This window comes from Acipenser ruthenus, chromosome 17 (assembly GCF_902713425.1).
Source record: "Acipenser ruthenus chromosome 17, fAciRut3.2 maternal haplotype, whole genome shotgun sequence".
Classification (NCBI taxonomy): domain Eukaryota; kingdom Metazoa; phylum Chordata; class Actinopteri; order Acipenseriformes; family Acipenseridae; genus Acipenser; species Acipenser ruthenus.
The window spans coordinates 10488619-10511381 of record NC_081205.1 but is presented as its reverse complement, the minus strand read 5'-3'; the positions used below and the strand labels follow the sequence as shown (position 1 = coordinate 10511381).

General features: G+C 42.6%; 1 protein-coding gene across 6 annotated transcripts in view; it reads left to right on the top strand.

Annotated features, from left to right (window-relative positions):
• The window catches only part of LOC117423500 (E3 ubiquitin ligase RNF157-like), a 43934-nt gene that overhangs the window by 17199 nt on the left and 3972 nt on the right, over positions 1–22763 (top strand). For 2 of the 6 annotated variants that reach the window (XM_058989947.1, XM_034039387.3), the window contains exons 7-18: positions 1107–1150; positions 1814–1861; positions 3411–3482; positions 3750–3909; positions 4599–4711; positions 5664–5884; positions 6189–6300; positions 7603–7714; positions 12483–12667; positions 12855–12920; positions 13445–13493; positions 17341–17466. In XM_058989947.1, the coding sequence (XP_058845930.1) occupies positions 1107–1150; positions 1814–1861; positions 3411–3482; positions 3750–3909; positions 4599–4711; positions 5664–5884; positions 6189–6300; positions 7603–7714; positions 12483–12667; positions 12855–12920; positions 13445–13493; positions 17341–17466 (1308 nt within the window). Of the gene's footprint in view, positions 1–1106; positions 1151–1813; positions 1862–3410; positions 3483–3749; positions 3910–4598; positions 4712–5663; positions 5885–6188; positions 6301–7602; positions 7715–12482; positions 12668–12854; positions 12921–13444; positions 13494–17340; positions 17467–22147; positions 22189–22763 lie in introns of all 6 variants that reach the window. The other 4 variants (XM_034039389.3, XM_034039388.3, XM_034039391.3 and 1 more) reach the window with 4 other exon arrangements.

Below are 22763 nucleotides of genomic sequence, written 5' to 3'. Positions count from 1 at the left end.
GTGTTGAGACGCCGGCATCATTGTCGTGACATAGTCAATGAAACACCGAAGACAGGAGGTGCCCCACCCAGCCCATTCCAGGTGGTTGCCATGCTGATATGTTAGGGCAGCCGCACTTTGGTTGATCCCTGGAGCCAGCATCACACTTCAGCCATCAACACCGGGCCAATAGGAAAGTCCACATTACCTGGTGGAGGAAAAGCGCTGAAGGCTCTTCTATTACACTGAAGCTACGTCTTGATTGGTTCCCACCACTACTATCTCATTGTGTCTTGTTGAAAGCAGAGTCCAATATTTAGCATGCAGCCTGTGTTTTTTATTATTTTTATTTTTTTATCACATGCTGAATCAGTCTGTATTGATTGTGCAGTTACACAGCGCTTCCTCCAATTTCCCATGACAGAAATGCAGCAAAAACAAAGTGAACGAGACAAGTTACGGAAATGTAAAAAAGTTAATTAAACAGTTTTAGATACCGTGATTCATTTTTTTTTTTTTTTTAAATCTGTGATCTTTAGTTGCTTTTGTGCGTTTTCATTTAAAATGTGACATTAGGGCCTTATTGAGCACTATATTCTTGAATACTGACTTTGGATACTGTTTCGGGAAACTTTGTTTTTTTTTTATCTTTTGGTAAATTACAATTGCCTTTTACGTTTTACGCAGTTCTGTGCATGGGTAACATTTTGATTTAATTTTGCTGTTGGGTCGTTAATGGGGAATTTAATATACAGCAACAATACATACTGAATTTAAAAGTATTGTAGCGCTGAGCTGCGGGGTTTCCAGGATATAATGAGACAGATGACAGTTGCGGTTCAAAGCAGTAGGAAACCACTGTATTTATTATTTTTAGCGTTTAGTGAACAATGGCTCTCATTCCTCTCCTCTCACTCACACACACAACCTCTTATCTCAACTCTCTCTCAATTTTGTTGTGGTAAAAACTAATATCCCAGTAAAGCAAAGTACCCATAAAATATATTATAAACTAATGTAATACTCTTTACACAAGGCTTTGGCGATATTAAGAATGCTTTATCAACAGTCATTAATCTAAGGAGAGTCATTTGAATAATCGCATCGTTGTCTTTCCTGTGTTGCAGAGCACTTGGGTCATTCCCATGTGTTGCTGGCCACGTTTGAGAAGGTAAGCTGAAGTTCCTTTGCTTTTAAATGAGTCTTTTATGAAGCTCTCGGAATCCTGTCCAAACTCCCAAGTACAACAGATACACAATTAACCAGCTCCCTGCAACACCCCAGTGGATGTAGGAAATAGCACATTTGTTCTGTGTGATATTTCTTACTGATTGATCTTTGATTCGACGTCTAAAGTATTGTGTAGCACATTTATCAAGAAGTTTGCAACAAATCACAATTTGCACTGTTGTTAACTGTCCAACAACCTCTTATATACCTTCTGTTTGAGCTACCCAAATTGGGGTATGGCATTGTATGCTGTGTCCCCCCCATTTAGCAGACAAATACAATGTAATACATGTTGGATTTGCTGTATATAGGCCTAGCAGGTCGGTCAGAAAAATTAAGAAAATGTAATTTGAGTCTACTTACTATTTAATGAAGTAAATTAATACATAAAAAACAGGACTTCAAATAAAAAGTAACCATTAAATGAAAAACTAATGAGCAAGGGAGAGACAGGCCCAAAGCCTCTCAGTAGAGTGGGGTGGCTGCTTCTGTTGAGGCGAGCAGGTGGGTGAGGGAGAGACCGGGCAAATCATGACAGACTAAATGTATGGGTGTGTCAGTAGAAAGCCTACTTTGTTAACCTGAGTGTCGCGTGTCTTTGCAGCACATGGACGGGAGCTTCTGTGTGAAGCCATTGAAACAGAAGCAAGCGGTGAGTCTTCTCTTCTTCAAAGGGATGGCAGCCAATGGAATAATTCAATCAGTCTTACCAGTCATGCACTTGTATTCGCTATATAGGTCTAAATGAGTAGTTTGTAAAGAATTAGTCCCTCGCTAATACAGACACTGTTATGCCATACATTCAGATATGCCAGACACAACACATGTCCCCCCAGTAATATTAAGTGTCACTGAATTGCATGATCTAGAGAGACACACTGGGGGAAAAATGGCTATTATACTGACACCAAACACAGGATGATGATAAATGGAAGAACAGATACAAGCAGCCTAATGAATCAGTACAGTTAAGAACATGATAAAGAGGGCATGTAAACATACTCGACAGAGTTTAAACTCCCTGCAATCGATCAGTGGAAAGGGATAGAAGCTTCCAGAAATAATGACGGACTCCAGTGAATCGAAAAGCAAGATGTAGACTACAATAATTCAAATTCTGAATCTGAAGTCTTTAATTGCTTTTGCAAAGAAAGTCTGCCATACCAACAGAAAACAAGAGTAGAAGGTAGGCTATGTGTTTAACGTGCAGCTGCACATGCACTGTAAAATGTTCCATGTACATTTTAAAATGATTTGTTTCAGTAAAGTGTGTGCAGTATATGTAAGGTACTGTATAGTATCATAACGTGCCAATGTGGCATCATGATCGATTTGTGTTACTTGTGTACTAAGAATATGCAAAAATAATTTAGTTTCAATTTAAAATAAACTTTTATTATTTTTCCTTTGTGATGTGTGCACTGCAGCAGCATGGTTTATTTTGTGTTACCCAGGAAGTGCAAGGCAGTCTAAAAGCATGGCTTGCAAACAGATATTTTTAACCTAATCTATTACCAGATAAGATGTTTTGAAAATTAAAATACATGTTTGCTAAAATATGAGTTTCTTTCAAAACTTCAAATTTGGGACCTATATAATGAAAGAATGTGCATGGTGGAGAAAATTATTTAGTTTGCTGCAATTCCTTGAAAGGTTTAGTATAGAATTTAACAGCCATCTTCCTGTTAACCAAAAGACAGAAGCCTGAGCAGGACTGACTCTAGGGCTCAGTTTGCACTCTTGTGGTCTTCAGTGCTGCAGGGAGTTTTTCAGTTCCTTTCTAATTCAATATCTCCAGGCAGAGTATACTACTGACACTAAAGAGACTCTCACACAGAGACACACTGTCTCCTGGTTCTAAAGCATGTCTTAAACATGGCTTTCATACAGAGATTTCTTTAACCTAGAGTAGTACCAGAGTAACATGTGTTTCTTTCAAAACTGCACATTTGAGAGCTATACAGAGAATGGACATTTATAGCTGGGAAAATGTCTGTGGAACGATTTTGTTGTGACAGGGTTCATCATATGTGTCATCTATTAACATTTTCAGATGGTTAAAATGAGTTTTTTCCTATATACCTGTAGACTGTAAAAGTGACTCTGACAGCACAGATCCCACTTTGTCTAGAATTTTGCTGCACCTGGTTGAAGTGCGATTGCAGTTCTGATCCCTGTTCTCTGGATCTGAATTCCCCCAGGTGGATGGAGTCAGCTACCTCCTTCAAGAGATCTATGGCATTGAGAACAAGTACAACACTCAAGAATCCAAGGTGTGGACAGGGAGGAGGGGGGGAGCAGAGAGGTCTAGTGCATAGGCGGGATTATGGGGGGTCATTAATGTTTAGAGCCGAGGGAGGCAGTGTGGACCAGTGGTTAGAGCAGAGAGGTTTAACTTCATAATAAATAGGTATATAACCGACATACTTCTTGTATTGTCAATAAGCGCTATGCTGTGGGCTGAGCCCTGTCAAGCCCCTCTCAAACAGCAGCAGTAAAGGGCAGTGAAAGACCTTGTTGCTATCTCTCTCTCTCTCCAGGTGGCGGACGATGAGATCAGTGATAACAGCGCGGAGTGTGTGGTGTGCCTGTCGGACGTGCGGGACACTCTAATCCTGCCCTGCCGACACCTCTGCCTCTGCAATACCTGCGCGGACACTCTGCGCTACCAGGCTAACTGCTGTCCCATCTGTCGACTGCGTAAGAAACGCCACACTCCCAGCAGAGCACTGGACCCACCGTCACAGTGCCACGCTTTTTCACTGCCTGATTCAACCAACCACGATCGAGGATTTAACTAGATGCTTCATTTCCAGCTATGATATTTTCATTCCAGTAAACCACCACAAACTATTTCAAAATGATTGATAGAGATTTGCCGCCAGCTGCGGGACTCGATTTGTGTCGACCAGAGTTTAAACTAAAAACCATGCTTGTTGAGAGAACACAACAAAAACAACAATCAGACTGATTACAAAAATGAATTGATAATGGCATTGCTGTGGCGTGGTACTAGGTAATAATGGAGTCAAGTCAATAATGCATTACTGATAAAAAGGGAGTTTCCTGTTAATGAGGATCACGCCACAGCAATGCCATTATCACTGTTACACTACACTTTTACAAAGTTATTTATTTATTTGCCTCTGTTTGTTATGTAATCAGTAGTCACTGAGTTATGTTTTTGAGAGCAGGGCTTGAGCATCCCTGTGAAGTGTTTCATCAGTAAGCAGTGGATTTAGAACTAGTGTCTTTTACTGTAGGTTGTAGTTCTATGCTTTTTCTAGTGGCTCCACATTTGGATGTATTGCCCTGGCACTGTATGTAGCTTCCAGTGTTTAATGGTGGAAGGCAGTGGTTTTAAAGAGGTGTGCCTCATCTGTCCCCAGCGTTCCGAGCCCTGCTGCAGATCCGTGCCATGCGGAAGAAGACGAGCCCTCTGTCTCCATCGGGGTTTAACCCCATCATCGCCTCCCACACCTCCGACTCCGAGGAGCAGTCGGTAAGCAGGGCCTCCTCAGAACCACGGCCTGACTCCTCAGTGTGCCTTCTGTACAGATTAACCATACAGTTTAAAAGTGACATCATCTACGTGTTCATAGTATTTGATTTATTACCTACTGTGTGATATGTATTTACCTACCTTGTATAATATCCTGCTATGTGTGTTCTCTAGCATTCTCTGTTGTGCATTTTTTTAACAATTATTTTTATTCATTTTCCAATTTTTCTCCCAATTTTTGGAATGGCCAATTATAATTCAACCTGGCTCACTGCTGCAACCCTCGAACTAACGCGGGAGAGATGAAGATTAGCACTCACGTCCTCTGAAACGAGTGCTGTCAGCCGTCTGTTTTTTTTCACTCTGCAACCCTGCCGTGCAGCCATATCCAAAACTTACAGCGTTGGAGGACCACGCAGTTCTGAATTGCGTACAGGCCGGCCTGCATGCGCCCGGCTAGCCACAGGGGTCGCTAGTGTGTGGCGAGCCAAAGACTCCCCAGCTGACCTAACCCCCTGGGAACTCCCGTCCATGGTCAGCAGTGGCATAGCTTGGATTCGAACCGGCGATCTCCAAGCTATAGGGCGCCTTTACCGGATGCGACACTCGGGAGCCCAGCATTCTCTGTTGTTATTAGATTATTGTTTAATATGCTTCCTAACTATTCCAGCAAGAATCTACACTGGGATGAAATACTTTGATTTGGAAAATGACCACTAGGAGTGTGCAGCTGTAATTTCTTCCCCCTGTGTAACTGGTTTATTTTATTTTATTTTTTTAATTATTTTTCATTTGCTAAATTACTGTTGCACATTGCTAGTGTTCATATCTGAAATTCCAGAAGCAGCCCCCGAGGCTGAAAAAGGACGTTTGTTTCTAAGCCTGGTAAATAATATTGCAGTAATAATTGTCGAGGTCATGGAAAAGTCAAGTGTTCCTGTGTGTGTTTCAGGCCTCCGAGCACATCCCTCCTGGGTACGAGGCAGTGTCCCTGCTGGAGGCTCTGAACGGCCCCCTGTCCCCCTCCCTCTCTGCCCCTCCTCTGCACAGCCTGGCGGACGGGCACGTCTCAGGGGCGCTGCCCTCCTACACCAGCGAGGGCCACGGCCTGCCAGCCTGTTCCCTCTCCCCCCACGACAGCCAGGACCTCAAGATGAAGAAGGGCATCTCCAAGTGAGTCTCTCTTCTCTCTCACCCCTCTCTCTTCTCCCTCACCTTTTTGGCAGGACAACTTCTCGAACTCCATAGAGTTCACACAAACTGGTTTAAAATGTCTAAAAATGTAAGATTCGTGACCGAAGGGGATATTTAAAACCTTTGTTAATATATTCCTTATCTATGAGCCTGGCTCAATTACAGTTAAAGGAATGGGGGCCAGGACTGAGAATAGGATTGTTACTGTTCATGAGCCTGGATTAGCAAGTTGTCATGGCAACACAACACTTTTTTATTGGAGTCCAATTGTTGTGGAATTCAGCAGGTCTATATCCCAGAATTCCTCTGTCCCGCCCGAAGACGACGACGAGAAGTCCTGCAGCGAATCGGAGATGCGGGCGTGTCGCAGGAAGATCCTAGATGACCAACCAGAGGTAAGAACCAGCCCTGCCTTTGTGTTCTAACAGTACATCCCACGTTTACATGTTTCATTAAACTTGGTCAGGACATTCTTTAAGTTATTGCGAGTATCAGAAGCTGTGGATGTGTGAGGGAACCTGTTCGGCAGCCGTACTGATATAAATAAGCGTCTTCCTGAGCGGAGTTTTGCAAACCCACTGAGATCTAAGGCTGACATATTGGTCAAGTCCCTTTTTGGTTACTGGATGATGAAGACCTAACCCTTTGAGATATTGGCTTCATACTCTGTACACAGCTGGATTCTGTGACTCCTTACTTTACAGGGCAATACAAATGTACAGCTATAGCCAAAAGTTTAGCATGACTTAGAATTTTAGGATTGAGACATTAATTTAAAAAATATAAAAATATTACAAATATAATTTAGATATTTTATTGACATCATGTGTTCCTAATAAACTACTAAATGATATTGCAAAACTTTACCGGAAGCCATAATAGTAGTACCATATTTCATGTCACATTTTTTTCAATTTGTCAGTTTTTCGTGAAGTATATGGAAAACTACAAAGTGGTATGTAATTCAATATGTTAACATTATTTAACAGGTTTCAACTTTATGAAGCAAAATGTGTTAATTCTACAGGGTGATGCTAAACTTTTGGCTGTAGCTGCACATGTCCCTTTCCTGACTGGCTTAGGCAGTGCTCACCAGCGTGTGTGCTTCCGGATGTTGTCCAGCTCATAGACAGTGTAGGGCCGGTGGGTCTTGTTTCCAGGAAACCCAGTGGATATGCTCACTAAGTGTCTGCAAAGGAACAGAGAGGGAGAACAGGTTTAGGGCAGAAACGTTTCTTTAATTGAAAACAGGCTGAACCTCATTGATTTTGTGTTGGTTGCAAACTCCTCGGGTCGGCAGGGAGGTTGAGAGAGCTCAGTCTCTGTAGGGTTCCTATAATCCTGTATACAAATAACTTGATGCTGTTCAGTCCTGAAAACTGCTGGAAAAACATGATCGAACTCCAAAAGTAGACACTTCAGATCAGAAGTTTGACAGGGGAAGCATATTGCTGTATAACAGAAAGCTGAGTTGAGTTGGAAAGCGTGGTGAGGAGAAACTGCCCCTGCCTCCCTGACCCACACATGGCTCTCCCTGCACACCAAGCGGTCGTGCCTTTACCAGCGGAGTCAGTATTGACTATTAAGACGATACAGTGTGTGTGCAATGCAATGAGGCAGGTCCTGACTGGTGGAGTTGGTTTAAGGAAGGCCCTGCTATGACTCTGAGCTGACATGAAGCTGTTCTGTGTTGACAGGATTGTGGAGTCACTCCTGAGAGTGAGAATCTGACCCTGTCTTCCTCGGGAGCCATCGATCAGTCCTATTGCACCGGCACCCCCCTCTCCTCCACCATCACCTCCCCGGAAGGTAAGGGGCTGTTTGAGTTCATTACTGCTGCTAATGAGAGACATTAGTCTGGTCGATGTGTTTTATTAATATACTAGAAAACCCATTAGGTTATCTTTATTGTGTTTTATTATATTACATCTCACAGAATGGAATTCGTTTAGTTGTAGTTTTAGTCCCCCAGTCTCTCTGGTCAGGCTGCAGTTTTGGTCTTCATGAGTAGGTTGTAGCTGTGAATGTGGCTATGAGTCTTGGTGAACCTGAACATTTTAAAAATAAGTTTAAACGGTGTAATAATAGAACCAGGCCCGACTTGGCAGCTAAATAACAGCTGTGGCTTACATTATTAATTCTCTTTCAGACCCTTCTAAAAGTTGAATTTCTGAAGTGAGGTGGTTTTAGCAATGACCAGTAGAGGTGCGCAACTGTAGTTTCTCACTCCTCTGCAACTATGGCAACTGTGAGTTAGTAAATGTAAAAACTATTTACAAAATGAGTTTTACAACAGTAGAAAATGCTGGAGACCATGGAACAAAATATTACAGTAATTGTAGCTCACAGAATTTAAATCAAGGGAAGTAATGTTAAAACTTTACAATGCATTAGTAAGACCTGTTCAGTTCTGGTCACCTCGTTACAAAAAGGATATTGCTGCTCTAGAAAGAGTGCAAAGAAGAGCGACCAGAATTATTCTGGGTTTAAAGGCATGTCGTATGCAGACAGGCTGAAAGAAGTGAATCTATTCAGTCTTGAACAAAGAAGAATACTCGGTGATCTGATTCAAACATTCAAAATTCTAAAAGGTATAGACAATGTCGACCAAGGGGACTTTTTTGACCTGAAAAAAGAAACAAGGACCAGGGGTCACAAATGGAGATTAGATAAAGGGGTATTCAGAACAGAAAATAGGAGGCACTTTTTTACACAGAATTGTGAGGGTCTGGAATCAACTCCCCAGTAATGTTGTTGAAGCGGACACTCTGGGATCCTTCAAGAAGCTGAATGGCCTCCTCTTGTTTGTAAACTTTCTTATGTTTCCATACATTGTCTCTGCCGTGCACATCCACTTATTTCATAGGTCTCAAATGTACAGTTTTGCAAGAAACATGCTTTTGTGAAATTTCATCTTAAAACGTGGTATCTGTTTCTACACTGGCTTAAATCTCCTTTTGCAAGTCACGCTTTTAGACTTTTTCAAACTTCCTGGGTGAAAGTGTCCGCACCCCTTCAGTGGCTTCATTCCTGTCAATAACCAATCAGTTGCTTCCCTTTTTGATTGACATGCTTTCAGTCAGTAACGTACTTTGTCCCAGAGACACTGCTCCAAGGAAGTCAAGCAGTAACAAACTTCCTGGAAGACAAGGCAAGCACACTGAGAACTTTTACCTGGTGTAGTAGCAGATGTAAAAATGAAAATACATGTGTGCTATAACCAATTGTAGCTAATGTAAGTGCAAAATGGGTATGATTTATGGAATTATTTTGTTAGGTACGATTTCCATTACACGAGAGTAGATGTTAAAACTTCATGCTGATTTGAACTCGGCTCTCGCCAAGATAAGCACCAACTAAGACGTACCTTTACAGTAAACTAATGTGATCCATCTGTATCTCCATCCATTTACGTTTCCTTCCATATGATGATGTAGATATCCTTCTGTCTGGTGTTAATGGCTGAAGTGTAATGCTGGCTCCAGGGATCAGCTTATTTTGCCTCCCTGGCGCATCAGCACACACAACGGCTGCGATGCTGGCTCCGGGGATCAACCACAGTGCGGCCTCCCCAGCGCATCAGCATGACAACCGTCTGGATTGAGCTAAGTAGGGTACATCTCTGGGGTCTTCAAGTGGGCACCTTCCATCCTCAGTGTTTCGTCGACTAGCCCACGACACCTCAAGAGGGCTCGACGGTGATTCTGGCGTCCCAGCATCACCCCCCTCCGTCCCCCACTCAACTCAGCCCAGCTTACTTACCTGTACATCAGCGTTTCTTTCTTTCTATTCTGCTTGAGATCCCCAGCCAGAATCTTTCCGTCTCAACCACAGCCAGTTGCTGCTCCTCTCTGCTGCTTCAGATAAGTTCTTCACTGTGCGACGCAACTCTTGGCCACTGAATCCGACGTCTCTGAGAAACCGGGGTGTAGAGTGTGCCACAAATCCTCGACAACCCACTTCCACTGGGTAAACCCGGACTCTCCATCCTCGCTGTTCCGCTTCAGTGGCTAGTTGAGCATACTGCAGTTTCTTCCTCTCATACGCCTCATCTACAGCATCCTCCCATGGCACTGTTAACTCTATCAGGTGAACAAGGCGTGCTGATCCAGACCACAAGACAGTATCTGGTCGAAGGTTAGTGGTGGCAATCTCAGGTGGAAAAATAAGCCGTTGACCAACATCTGCCAGCATTTTCCAGTCTCTCGCTGCTTACAGTTGTCCTGGGCGAGGATTGGTTTTAACACCTTTTCTTGGTGGTTGCTCTCCTGGGCGGAGGAATGTTGTCTTTTGTGTGTAATGTTTTGATGGAACAGGTGGCAACTTACTGGTCATGTTACGCTTGTCTTCCAATGCTAAGGCCAAACATCGCAGCACCTGGTCATGGCGCCAAGTAAACCGTCCTTGGCTAAGAGCCACCTTACATCCTGTCAAAATGTGCCTTAATGTTGCAGGTGATGAACACAAAGGACATGAGGGATCCTCTCCTACCCAGAGGTTTAGGTTCTGTGGTGATGGGAGAACATCATATGTTGACCTGATGAGGAAACTGATTCTACTCTGTTCCATTGACCTTAGGTCTTGCCAGCCCATCTTGCGTTGTTCCACACTCCCATCTCATCCATTCTCCCTGCTTGGCCTGGGAAATGGCCTTTATACACCTCATCCTCTCCTCCTGCTTTTGCACCTCGTTGACTACCAGCTTCTTCCTTTGAGCTGGGGCTGCCTTGTGCCATGTAGGAGGAGCTGAACTGAGACCAAGACCCCCTCTTCCATGCTGAACTTGCCCCATGATATCACCAATTCGAAGGGCAGCCTTTGCATCTTCCACAGCTTTCTTTGCCGCCCACTTTCTTCCAGTTTTCAACACAGGTGCTGCCTCCCTTACGCATTTGTCGCGTGACTCTACTAATGTCATTTCCAGTCTGACCTTGGTGCACTTAAACTCCTCGGTTAGAGCGGAGACTGGTAGCTGCAGTATTCCTTTACCATAAAATCCCACTCTGCTGAGGCAGCGTGGAACTCCCAACCATTTCCTGATGTATGAACTGATTAAAGCTTCCAGCTTCTCTACTGTTGTCAAAGAAACCTCGTACACAGTCAGTGGCCACAGCAACCTCGGCAGTAGACCAAACTGAAAGCACCAGAGTTTTAGTTTGCCTGGTAGAGCGCAGCTGTCTATGCTCTTCAACCCTTCCACTGCTTGTCGTCTAACTTCTCCCACACGAACTGTGTCCTTTAGATCCCCGTCGTACCATCTCCCAGGACTCTTCACTGGCTTCTGTGACACTGTTGGTATTGCCTCACCATTAATGAAGAATGTTTTATCTACTACTTTGCCTTTAATTATAGAGATTCTCCTTGATTTAGTGGGCTTGAATTGCATTTGTGCCCATTCAATGTTATTGGTTAATTTGTCCAATAACCGATTAGTGCAGGCTACTGTTGTAGTCACGGTTGTCATGTCATCCATGTATGCTCGAATTGGTGGTAGTCGCATTCCAGAAGCCAAGCGCTCTCCTCCTACTACCCATTTTGATGCCCTAATGATTACTTCCATTGCCATGGTAAAAGCCAGTGGAGAAATGGTGCATCCTGCCATTATTCCAACCTCTAGGCATTGCCATGTAGTGCTGAATTCTGAAGTTGAAAAACTAAATTGCAAATCTCCAAAGTAGGCTTTCACTAAATTTGTTATTGTCATCGGTACACTGAAAAAATCAAATGCTGCCCAAAGAAGTTCATGTGGCACTGAACCATATGAATTAGCCAAATCCAGGAATGTCACATGGAGCTCCTTCCTCTCCTTTTTAGCTGATTGAATTTGTTGCCAGATCACATTGATGTGTTCTAAGCATCCTGGGAAACCTGGAATGCCCGCTTTTTGTATTGAAGTGTCAATGAAGCAGTTCTTTAATAGGTAAGTTGACAATCTCTGAGCAATAATGCTGAAGAAAATCTTGCCTTCTACGTTTAATAGGGAAATAGGACAAAACTGACTGATGCTTGTAGAATCTTTTTCTTTAGGTATAAAGACTCCACCTGCTCGGCGCCATGCTCTTGGTACAACCTGTTTTTCCCATGCCACTTTCATCAATTTCCACAAAATTCGTAGAACTCCTGAAGCACTCTTGTACACTCTGGACGGAACTCCATTAGGCCCTGGAGATGATGAAGCCCTTGCTTTTTTCACAGCTTGCTCTACTTCTTTCCACTTAGGTGCACAGTCCTCCATTTGGTATTCTGGTGGATTGATAGGTGGGATGTCTGAGAGTTTAATATTATGGAAATAAGCTGTGGTGAAATGACCCAGGAGGTGCGTGTAACAGATATCCTGTGAAAACAGACATGGAAACTTAATTTCCACTAACCTAATATAGTACTAGACATGCTTTAAAGTGAAAATACATACGACGCCTATGTAGCTAATGCACACGCAGTATAGGTTTTCTGGAATTCATTTGTAACCACTTTAACACAGCTTTTGGGGATGAGGTCTGTGGCAGGTTATCAGATGAAAGCTAGTGTTGCAGTCAGGCTGGATGCTGAGGGATCCCCTGTCATTCAACTCCCTCAGATCCCGTGAGCAGCAGCCTGGCTCAGTCCGTGATGTCCATGGCCTCCTCTCGGAGCCGGCACTCTCAGCTCAGCACCGACACCATGTCCTCCATGTCAGGATCCTACGTGGCTGGGGGTGCTGATGGGGATGGGGAGCCCCCTGACACCCCAGTGGAGAGCCAGGGCCCCTCGCAGGAAGGAGAGGTGAGCGGGGAGGGAAGCGTGGGGGTGGGGGTTGTGTTTGGTTTATAATATAATTACTATCCTCCGTGGTCATTACCTGTGGACATTACCTGTGAAGGTTAACGCTGAATTTGTTGTTGCTCTGTAAGAGTGTACTTGTCATTGTTTCTGGTTTCTCTCTGAAAGCCTGGTCTTGTTTCTGTGGTAGGAAACCCCCGTGGAGACTCAGGAAACCAACTTCATAGCGATCGATGCTGAGGAACAGGACTCTGAGGTAACCGCACCTGGAGCACAGGCCCAAAGCCCTTCCTTGCACACTCAACAGAGCCTCTGGTCTATTTTCTTCCTTTATTATCCCTCTGCTGGTGATGCATATCATAATGAAGGCAGCCATAGGGATGTAAATCTTTTAGAGCTTGATATGTTTAGAGAACTGCCAACCCAAGTAAGATGATATTTGAACATTAGACAGAGAGAGACCAGAACACCCGCTGCTTGACATTCCATCCTGGGCCCCTCTACAGCATTGTGTTGCATTGTGTTTGTGGCAGGCTACCAAATCAGGTTTTCAGTGGGTGAAAGCTGCAGTAGTTGCTTGCATCCCAATATTTGTGTTTAGTTCAGGTAAGAGAATGGGGCGGGGCTAGTCTCCATGGCAATGCAGAAGGGCAGGGGTTTAACAATGCCATCCAGTTCTCGGTCACTGGAGAGCCTGTACACTCTAGAGGTGAACCTGCAGTAAAGGAAACGGGAGACTGCAACTCACGGACACCACGTTTTGTTTTTCTTTGTTTCTAGGGAAATGATGTCACTGAAGAGGAGTGTCCGTCGCCCACTCAAGAGGAGGGTAACTAAGAATTTCAATTTGTGTTTACAGCAGCGAGCAAAGCAGCAGGTTGTACTACAACACAAATAATACGATACAGGGCAGGCTGTAGTGCACCACACACAATACAGGGCAGGCTGTACTGCAATACACACAATACAGGGCAGGCTGTAGTTCAACACACACAATACAGGGCAGGCTGTAGTTCAACACACACAATACAGGGCAGGCTGTACTGCAACATACACAATACAGGGCAGACTGTAGTGCACCACACACAATACAGGGCAGGCTGTAGTGCACCACACACAATACAGGGCAGGCTGTACTGCAACACACACAATACAGGGCAGGCTGTAGCTCAACACACACAATACAGGGCAGGCTGTACTGCAACATACACAATACAGGGCAGGCTGTAGTGCACCACACACAATACAGGGCAGGCTGTAGTGCAACACACACAATACAGGGCAGGCTGTAGTTCAACACACACAATACAGGGCAGGCTGTACTGCAACATACACAATACAGGGCAGACTGTAGTGCACCACACACAATACAGGGCAGACTGTAGTGCACCACACACAATACAGGGCAGGCTGTAGTGCAACACACACAATACAGGGCAGACTGTACTGCACCACACACAATACAGGGCAGGCTGTACTGCACCACACACAATACAGGGCAGGCTGTACTGCAACACACACAATACAGGGCAGGCTGTAGTTCAACACACACAATACAGGGCAGGCTGTAGTTCAACACACACAATACAGGGCAGGCTGTACTGCAACACACACAATACAGGGCAGGCTGTACTGCAACATACACAATACAGGGCAGACTGTAGTGCACCACACACAATACAGGGCAGGCTGTAGTGCAACACACACAATACAGGGCAGGCTGTACTGCAACATACACAATACAGGGCAGGCTGTAGTGCACCACACACAATACAGGGCAGGCTGTAGTGCAACACACACAATACAGGGCAGGCTGTAGTTCAACACACACAATACAGGGCAGGCTGTAGTGCACCACACACAATACAGGGCAGGCTCTACTGCAACATACACAATACAGGGCAGACTGTAGTGCACCACACACAATACAGGGCAGGCTGTAGTGCAACACACACAATACAGGGCAGGCTGTACTGCAACATACACAATACAGGGCAGGCTGTAGTGCACCACACACAATACAGGGCAGGCTGTAGTGCAACACACACAATACAGGGCAGGCTGTAGTTCAACACACACAATACAGGGCAGGCTGTAGTGCACCACACACAATACAGGGCAGGCTGTACTGCAACATACACAATACAGGGCAGACTGTAGTGCAACACACACAATACAGGGCAGGCTGTACTGCAACACACACAATACAGGGCAGGCTGTACTGCAACATACACAATACAGGGCAGGCTGTACTGCAACACACACAATACAGGGCAGGCTGTAGTTCAACACACACAATACAATACAAGGCAGTACAATTTCAAGAGTGCCTTAGGCCTGCTCTGTACAATAAACGGCTGCAACAGTGAGCTGCCTAGCAGACCTCCCACACCCTTGGGTTAATCTGTTAATACATTATTTTAGGTAAAAAGACTGCTTGTTTTGTTAGAATTGCAGGTGTAGGGCCTAGTTACATATAAGGTTCTACCACTATTCAGAATTAGGACCCTCCTGTGCCTAGCACTCCATTTCTTTCTGTGCTGCACAGGAAGTGACTTTATTGTGTGGTGGCAGGAACGTGAAAATAAAGTAGTCTGTAAAACAGTTAAGTTAATGATGGGGAATCTCAATTAATACATCTTTAAACGGGGAAACTTCACAAGCTGCCCATCTTATAATAACCTCCCACGTGTGAGTAAAATCTCTCTTGAATATATTAGCAGTTGCATTTTTGGCTGTGTCTGTATATCCTCATGCTTCATTTCCACCTCTGTCAGGTGCAATACAGTAGACTGCCCACAATGCAAGTCCAATGCATTCCCTGTGTGTAGCTGAGGCCAGTCCAACAGTTAAAGTATTGGTTACATTTGGATCTTCCCCTCCTGGTTCATACAGTATGTATGTAGATGAATGATGCCATTTCTAATTCTAGCTTCACTAGAACGAGTCTGAACAGAAGGACCGGTGCCTCTCATACACAATGTGATGCAGCATCATTCATTAATGCAACATTCTCACTGCAGTAAGAGTCATGTGAGAGCGAGTGAAGCAGGAACATGGGCTCTCTGAATAAATTAATTGCCAAACATTTCCACTTGAAGTTTGAAGACATTTGTCACTGAATTTAAGTTTCTTTTCGTGTCGTACAATTCGGCTCTTTTGAGTGTGTAGTTGTTCTCGGTGATACTGTAAATACTCACTATAATGTGGTTGGAAGTGTTTATGAATTCGCTGTTTACCTTCAAGATACCCTTGACATTAAGATACTTGCTTCTGTCCTTGCTTGTCTCTGTGACGCATCAACTGGAATGCTGGTCCAGTCTGTTTGCTGTGGATGAGCGGGAGGGGAGAACATTTTGGACAATGATTAATCTGAAATAAATTTATGAATTATATTTTGAATCAATACAAGAAAAATAAATCAGCAACATTGGTTAATTTTAAAATGCTGTAATTTGCAACATGAATTAAGAACCCATCAATGAATGTACATCCAATCATATGTTAATAGTGATAGTTTTTTACATTACCTAAACAGTGCATATGAGTGCATATAAGTTTTATTTTACGGGTTGTACCATGACTGTCGCGGGGGGTCTGAGTAGTGCAGTACCAATCAGGAATACTGTTGCGTGTTCTGAATGGTACGATTCAGGCTTCTGAAAACAAAGACATGATGAATTTTATATGATTTCTTAATTCTGTTTTTTTTTTGTCTGCTTTTTGTTGTTTTTTCTTCATTGTTTTTGTCTTTTTTTTAAATCCTAAATTGTACGTTACATGGAAAAAGTTTAATCAACACACCCTATAATTAATGATTTCAACAACAACAAAAAAAACAACAACTCTGCAGTCTTTCAGACTTTATTTTCATTTGGACTTGGATGAAGCCTATTTTTAGTATATTAAGCACTTCTGTTTCCTGTGCTTGTTCTTCACTTCCTTCCTGTGCACCAGGTATTACGACCCCCTTGACTCTCATACTTGCTTCACGGTCATGATCAGTGGGCCTCAACTAAATCAAATTGTAGAAAACTACAGCCTAATAATGGGAGGCTTGTGAGAATGAAGATGAGCCACTGTATTCAGATTGTAATACAGAAAAAACTGAAGTATAAAGCTTTTGGTTTAGCATCTTGTGTGAAATGCCTGATCCACTTTTTCTAAGCATTCTAGAGTGTGATTCAGGAAAACTTTTTCCACGTTTCATAAAAACAAATCTCTACTCATCTGTGCTTTATGAATGAGCACCATGTAGTCATCAATGAGGGTACGCATTCAAATAAGAAAAAATAATACATTCAGATATTTACCAGAAACAAAAACACACACTGGAATCTCCTTTCAAGGGCATACTTGGGTATTGGGAATAAAAGTGTCTTGCATAGACACATGCCAGCACAGTGTATTCTTAAAGACAGATCAGTAGAGAAACTGCTTTCAACTGCAGCACACTCTTCCGAATGGGGCTCCCTTGCCAGATATTAGCAGTCCTATCGGCTCCCACAAAACAAGACTATTTGATGACAGGCCTTAAAGAGGCCTCAAAGACATGGAGCTGAGGAGATGATATTGGCAGGAGAGGTCTGTTCGACAGAGGTGTGCCCCCCTCCTCTCTCCACCTCATTGTCCACTCCCCAGTGTCCGCTGTTGATTGACCTCTGACTCGCTTGCAGGTGGGAGGAGGAGGAGGAGGAGGAGGAGTGTGGCGCCCTGTCTTGAGTTTGACAATAACAATCAGGGCCTGAGTCACAGCTTGCCAGGGCTGGACAATGAGCCCTGCCCTGAGGCCTGCAACGCTGGTGAGTGGCAATCTGTTGAACATGGACTTTCTATCAACCCTAGAGAGCGGATGGATGTACTGGGGGCCACACCCATGCAATATTTCCACATGGCCAAAAGCATTGGCTATACCACAGGCTATATATGTACTGGGGGTGGCAGGGTTTGGTGGAGCATACATATATAGTCCAAACATTTAATATTCCCAACCTATGTCTATATATCTATACGAGTACCAATACTTGTTTGCTGTTCAGACAGGTACGCTCGACTAAAATACTGTTACAGACTTTTCATTTCCGGAACCAAAATTTGCATTATTTTAGAATCAATATAAACTAGCAGGCACAGAGATTGTTTATTGAGTTAGCTGAGCAACAGTTTGGGGTCTGTGGAAATGGTTTGATTCAAAAACTTGAAACATTGACATACTTCAATAGAGGTTCTGAATTGATTATCATAAAATTGTAGTTTCCTGACAGATCACTTTGGCCATTATGTAATACAGTCAGCACTCGGATATATGACACTCAGATATACGTCTGTTGTGTTTTACCGTCCTTGTAATAAGAAACGAATCAATTCGCATTTTATATATATATATATATATATATATATATATATATATATATATATATATATATATATATATATATATATATATATATATATATATATACAGACGTGCTCAAATTTGTTGGTACCCCTCCACAAAAAACAAAGAATGCACAATTTTCTCTGAAATAACTTGAAACTGACAAAAGTAATTGGCATCCACCATTGTTTATTCCATATTTAATAGAAATCAGACTTTGCTTTTGATTTTTTATTCAACATAATATTGTAAATAATAAAACAAATGAAAATGGCATGGACAAAAATGATGGGACCGCTAACCTAATATTTTGTTGCACAACCTTTAGAGGCAATCACTGCAATCAAACGTTTTCTGTAGCTCTCAATGAGACTTCTGCACCTGTTAACAGGTAGTTTGGCCCACTCTTCCTGAGCAAACTGCTCCAGCTGTCTCAGGTTTGATGGGTGCCTTCTCCAGACTGCAAGTTTCAGCTCTTTCCATAGATGTTCGATAGGATTCAGATCAGGACTCATAGAAGGCCACTTCAGAATAGTCCAATGTTTTGTTCTTATCCATTCTTGGGTGCTTTTAGCTGTGTGTTTTGGGTCATTATCCTGTTGGAGGACCCATGACCTGCGACTGAGACAGAGCTTTCTGACACTGGGCAGTACGTTTCGCTCCAGAATGCCTTGATAGTCTTGAGATTTCATTGTGCCCTGCACAGATTCAAGGCACCCTGTGCCAGGCACAGCAAAGCAGCCCCAAAACATAACCGAGCCTCCTCCATGTTTCACTGTAGGTATGGTGTTCTTTTCTTTGAAAGCTTCATTTTTTCGTCTGTGAACATAGAGCTGATGTGACTTGCCAAAAAGCTCCAGTTTTGACTCATCTGTCCAAAGGACATTCTCCCAGAAGGATTGTGGCTTGTCAATATGCATTTTAGCAAATTCCAGTCTGGCTTTTTTATGTTTTTCTGTCAAAAGTGGAGTCCTCCTGGGTCTTCTTCCATGGAGCCCACTTTCGCTCAAAAAGCGACGGATGGTGCGATCAGAAACTGACGTACCTTCACCTTGGAGTTCAGCTTGTATCTCTTTGGCAGTTACCCTTGGTTCTTTTTCTACCATTCGCACTATCCTTCTGTTCAATCTGGGGTCGATTTTCCTCTTGCGGCCGCGCCCAGGAAGGTTGGCTACAATTCCATGGACCTTAAACTTCTTAATAATATTTGCAACTGTTGTCACAGGAACATCAAGCTGCTTGGAGATGGTCTTGTAGCCTTTACCTTTACCATGCTTGTCTATTATTTTCTTTCTGATCTCCTCAGACAACTCTCTCCTTTGCTTTCTCTGGTCCATGTTCAGTGTGGTGCACACAATGATACCAAACAGCACAGTGACTACTTTTCTCCATTTAAATAGGCTGAATAACTGATTAAAAGATTGGAGACACGTGTGATACTAATTAAAGAAACTAATTAGTTTGAAATATCACTATAAACCAATTATTTATTATTTTTTCTAAGGGGTACCAACAAATGTGTCCAGGCCATTTTAGAATATCTTTGTAGAATAAGCAATAATTCATCTCTTTTCACAGCTTCTTTGCTTTATTCTATGACATACCAAAGGCGTGCAAGTATACATGATAAAATAGCTTTTAATTTCATCACTTTTCAGGAGGAATGAAGCATTATTTCAATGAGCTGTAAGGGTACCAACAAATTTGAGCACGTCTGTGTGTGTATATATATATATATGTAACACATTAATGCACTTACCCGTCACACGTGATTTCCGACTCCATCACCAGTTTTCTGATACAAAGCCCATCTTTTCAATGTTACAATTTATTTGATTATCCGTCACAGCCTGCGTTTTTCTTTTTTTTTTTTTCGCAATGCACAAATCGGTCTGTCTTTATTGTGCAGTTACAGAGAAACAACAAAGCGAACGAGACCAGCAACTGTAATTTAACAGTTTTAGAAACAGTTTTAGATACTGTGATGTATATGTGTGTGTGTGTGTGTGTGTGTGTATATATATATATATATATAATTTAAAATCTGTGATCTTTAGTTGTTTTTGTGCATTTTCATTTGCAAGTTAACTGTGATGTTCGGGCCTCATCGAGCACTATATTCTGCAATTTTGAATACTGACTTTGGATATTGTTTTAATTCTGGAAACTGGTGTTTTTTTAATCTTTTGCTAAATTGCAATTGCCTTTTACGTTTTACGCAGTTCTGTGCATGGGTAACATTTTGATTTCATTTTGCATTAATGGGGAATTTTGCATACTGCTACAATACATACCGGATTTAAAAAGTATGTACTGTATTACACTCCACGTGTCCACAGTTGTCTCTTTTTGGCAAGTGATATTTTCAGACTCCTATCGATCTGAATTAAAGTACTGCTTCTGCTGAAAATATAGTACTGTACCAACAAAATCAACTGCAGTACATTAAATGGAAGCCTTTCAGCTATGTATTTTTTGTGTTCCCTGAAAAATGGACAAGGGTTGGAATGGGCCAAAATGATATAATCAGATATGCGTCACACTCTTTTAACCATCACTGAAGTCAAAATTTGATAGGGTCGGATACGCGAGTGCTGACTGTATACAAGTTCTTATGTGATAGGTGATATTTTTTGTAAAATCAAGGTTGTTTTAATAATTGTATTTGCCATTTTATTTTTTGGGAGTATGACAACATTGAGCCTGATACTTTTTTAAAAGTAAGGTTTTTAACCTAAACAAGTACAAAAATAAAATCAGAAAACCCAAACCCTAATCAGATAATATTCAGTGGCACTAAAATAAACTTTTCTATAACATTTACCCGAGACCTCTATCACGGCCCCTTGTGTTTTTATAATGCATAATGTTCTAATATTTGATTCTTACACTGAGTGAGACTTGCGATACTGTGGTTCATTTTAACCATCAACAGATATACAGTAGTATAAACTAGGAGCTTGTTTATAAAAACATCCCATGGGGGGCGCCACTAGCCTTTCACATGGTCAACAGGTCTATTTTTTGATGGATCTAAAAAGTTTGTAGGGCCGAGCAATGCAATATATACCCGTTTTTAAAAGTTGGCTACTAAACAACATTTTTAAGATAGTTGGACTTCAAATATGTAAATGATTAACCCCGACAATTAACCGTCATGTGGGAGTTGGGTGAAAGTCCCATTTTTCCAGAACACTGTTTTCGATTCATACCTCTCGTTTCCATCCTTAATATTATTTACATTTATTATACTTTTTTGTCTAGTCCCTGAAAAAAGCAACATGTTTAAGTTTCAAATGTGTGTCTCCATCCAAGTGTGAAGTTCATGTTCAGTGTCTGCCAGCTCCTGTCTGCTTCGCTAAGCCTTGACTTCCCATTCCTGCCACTCTTACCTGTGCCTGTGTCTCTGCTTCCCGGGTGGGGGAGTTTAGCCCCGGAGAGCTTCATAAGCACCACTCTGAACACAGAAAGGGACAAGTAGGCCTCTGCTAAGAAACCTGCCCTGATGGATGGGCTAGACAGTGCAGTGAATCACTATACAAGTATAATGAATGGTCTCAAAATGTCTTTAAAAAGCAACACACAATTTGGTGCAGTTGCTGTTGGAGTCCCAGGCTCAATAGAAGCACGGAGGTGCTCTCCAGCTTGCAGAGCTGGGAGGGGAAGCTATCTTGGGGCTTGGCTGTAATCAGTGCCATTTGCCCCTTACCTTTCAAGAGCACCAAAAACAAAATGCTTAGAAGTCCAACAATCATCCTCTCCAAATGCTGATAATTAATTAAACTTGTACTTCACCCACCAGTAACTGCAACCAGAGGACGTGTCTTTTAGAAGGAACACTGGCCTTTGAGATGCTCTTTAACACAGTGTACCCAGACATCTAGGTCTGGGGTCTAAGGTTTCCGTTGTGGACATACCCCCTGTCTCTCACCCCGGGAGACCTGTGTACTCTATGTTCATATTCACCATCAAAGTTCTATTTCTTGTCAGTCTGTTTGTCACCATTTTGTCCAGCAGGTTATTCCTGTGCACTGTAAATGTGTCTTTTTGTTCTCTCTCTCCCTCTCCCTCTCCCTCCCTCTCCTGCTATCCATTGTTGTGGACAGCTTTGGCGTCTGACTCGTGCCCAGTAAACATTGAGGAATAGGTATGGTACCATAGGAGTTAAGGATCACTGTACCAAAAAGAGTATTTGGAAGTTACTAGTGCTATATACGACTACCGCTGCTTCTACTACACCACTGAATCATAGAAAAAGACTTAGTATGATTTATTTATTCTCAAGTGGAATGCACATTAATTTACCAGCCAGTATATATTTATTTATAGCACTCTTCCATGAGTTTTTTTTTTTTTTTTGTTTCGTCAGAATTTTTTTTCATTGTGACACACTGCACCGCTAATACGTTCTATTGCGCTAAGCATACTGTGTGTCATTTAAAACAAACTATTTATGAAAAGCTGATGTTCACAAAATATTTTAAGGTGGAAGTAAACTTTGATCTAAATGTCTATTCGGATGAGTATACTAGAGGAATTTCAAAAAGACTACAAAACAGCTAGGTCTGAAGAATGCACTGCTCTGCTTCCCTGTTGGAAGGGGTAAGCTCTCTACGGACTCCCTTCTGACTTACCATTCAGTAGCTTGATCTAGGGTGTGCGACGGAAGGATAACAAACTTGCCCAAAGGCTTGTTTGTTGTCTCTGCGTCCACTCATGACA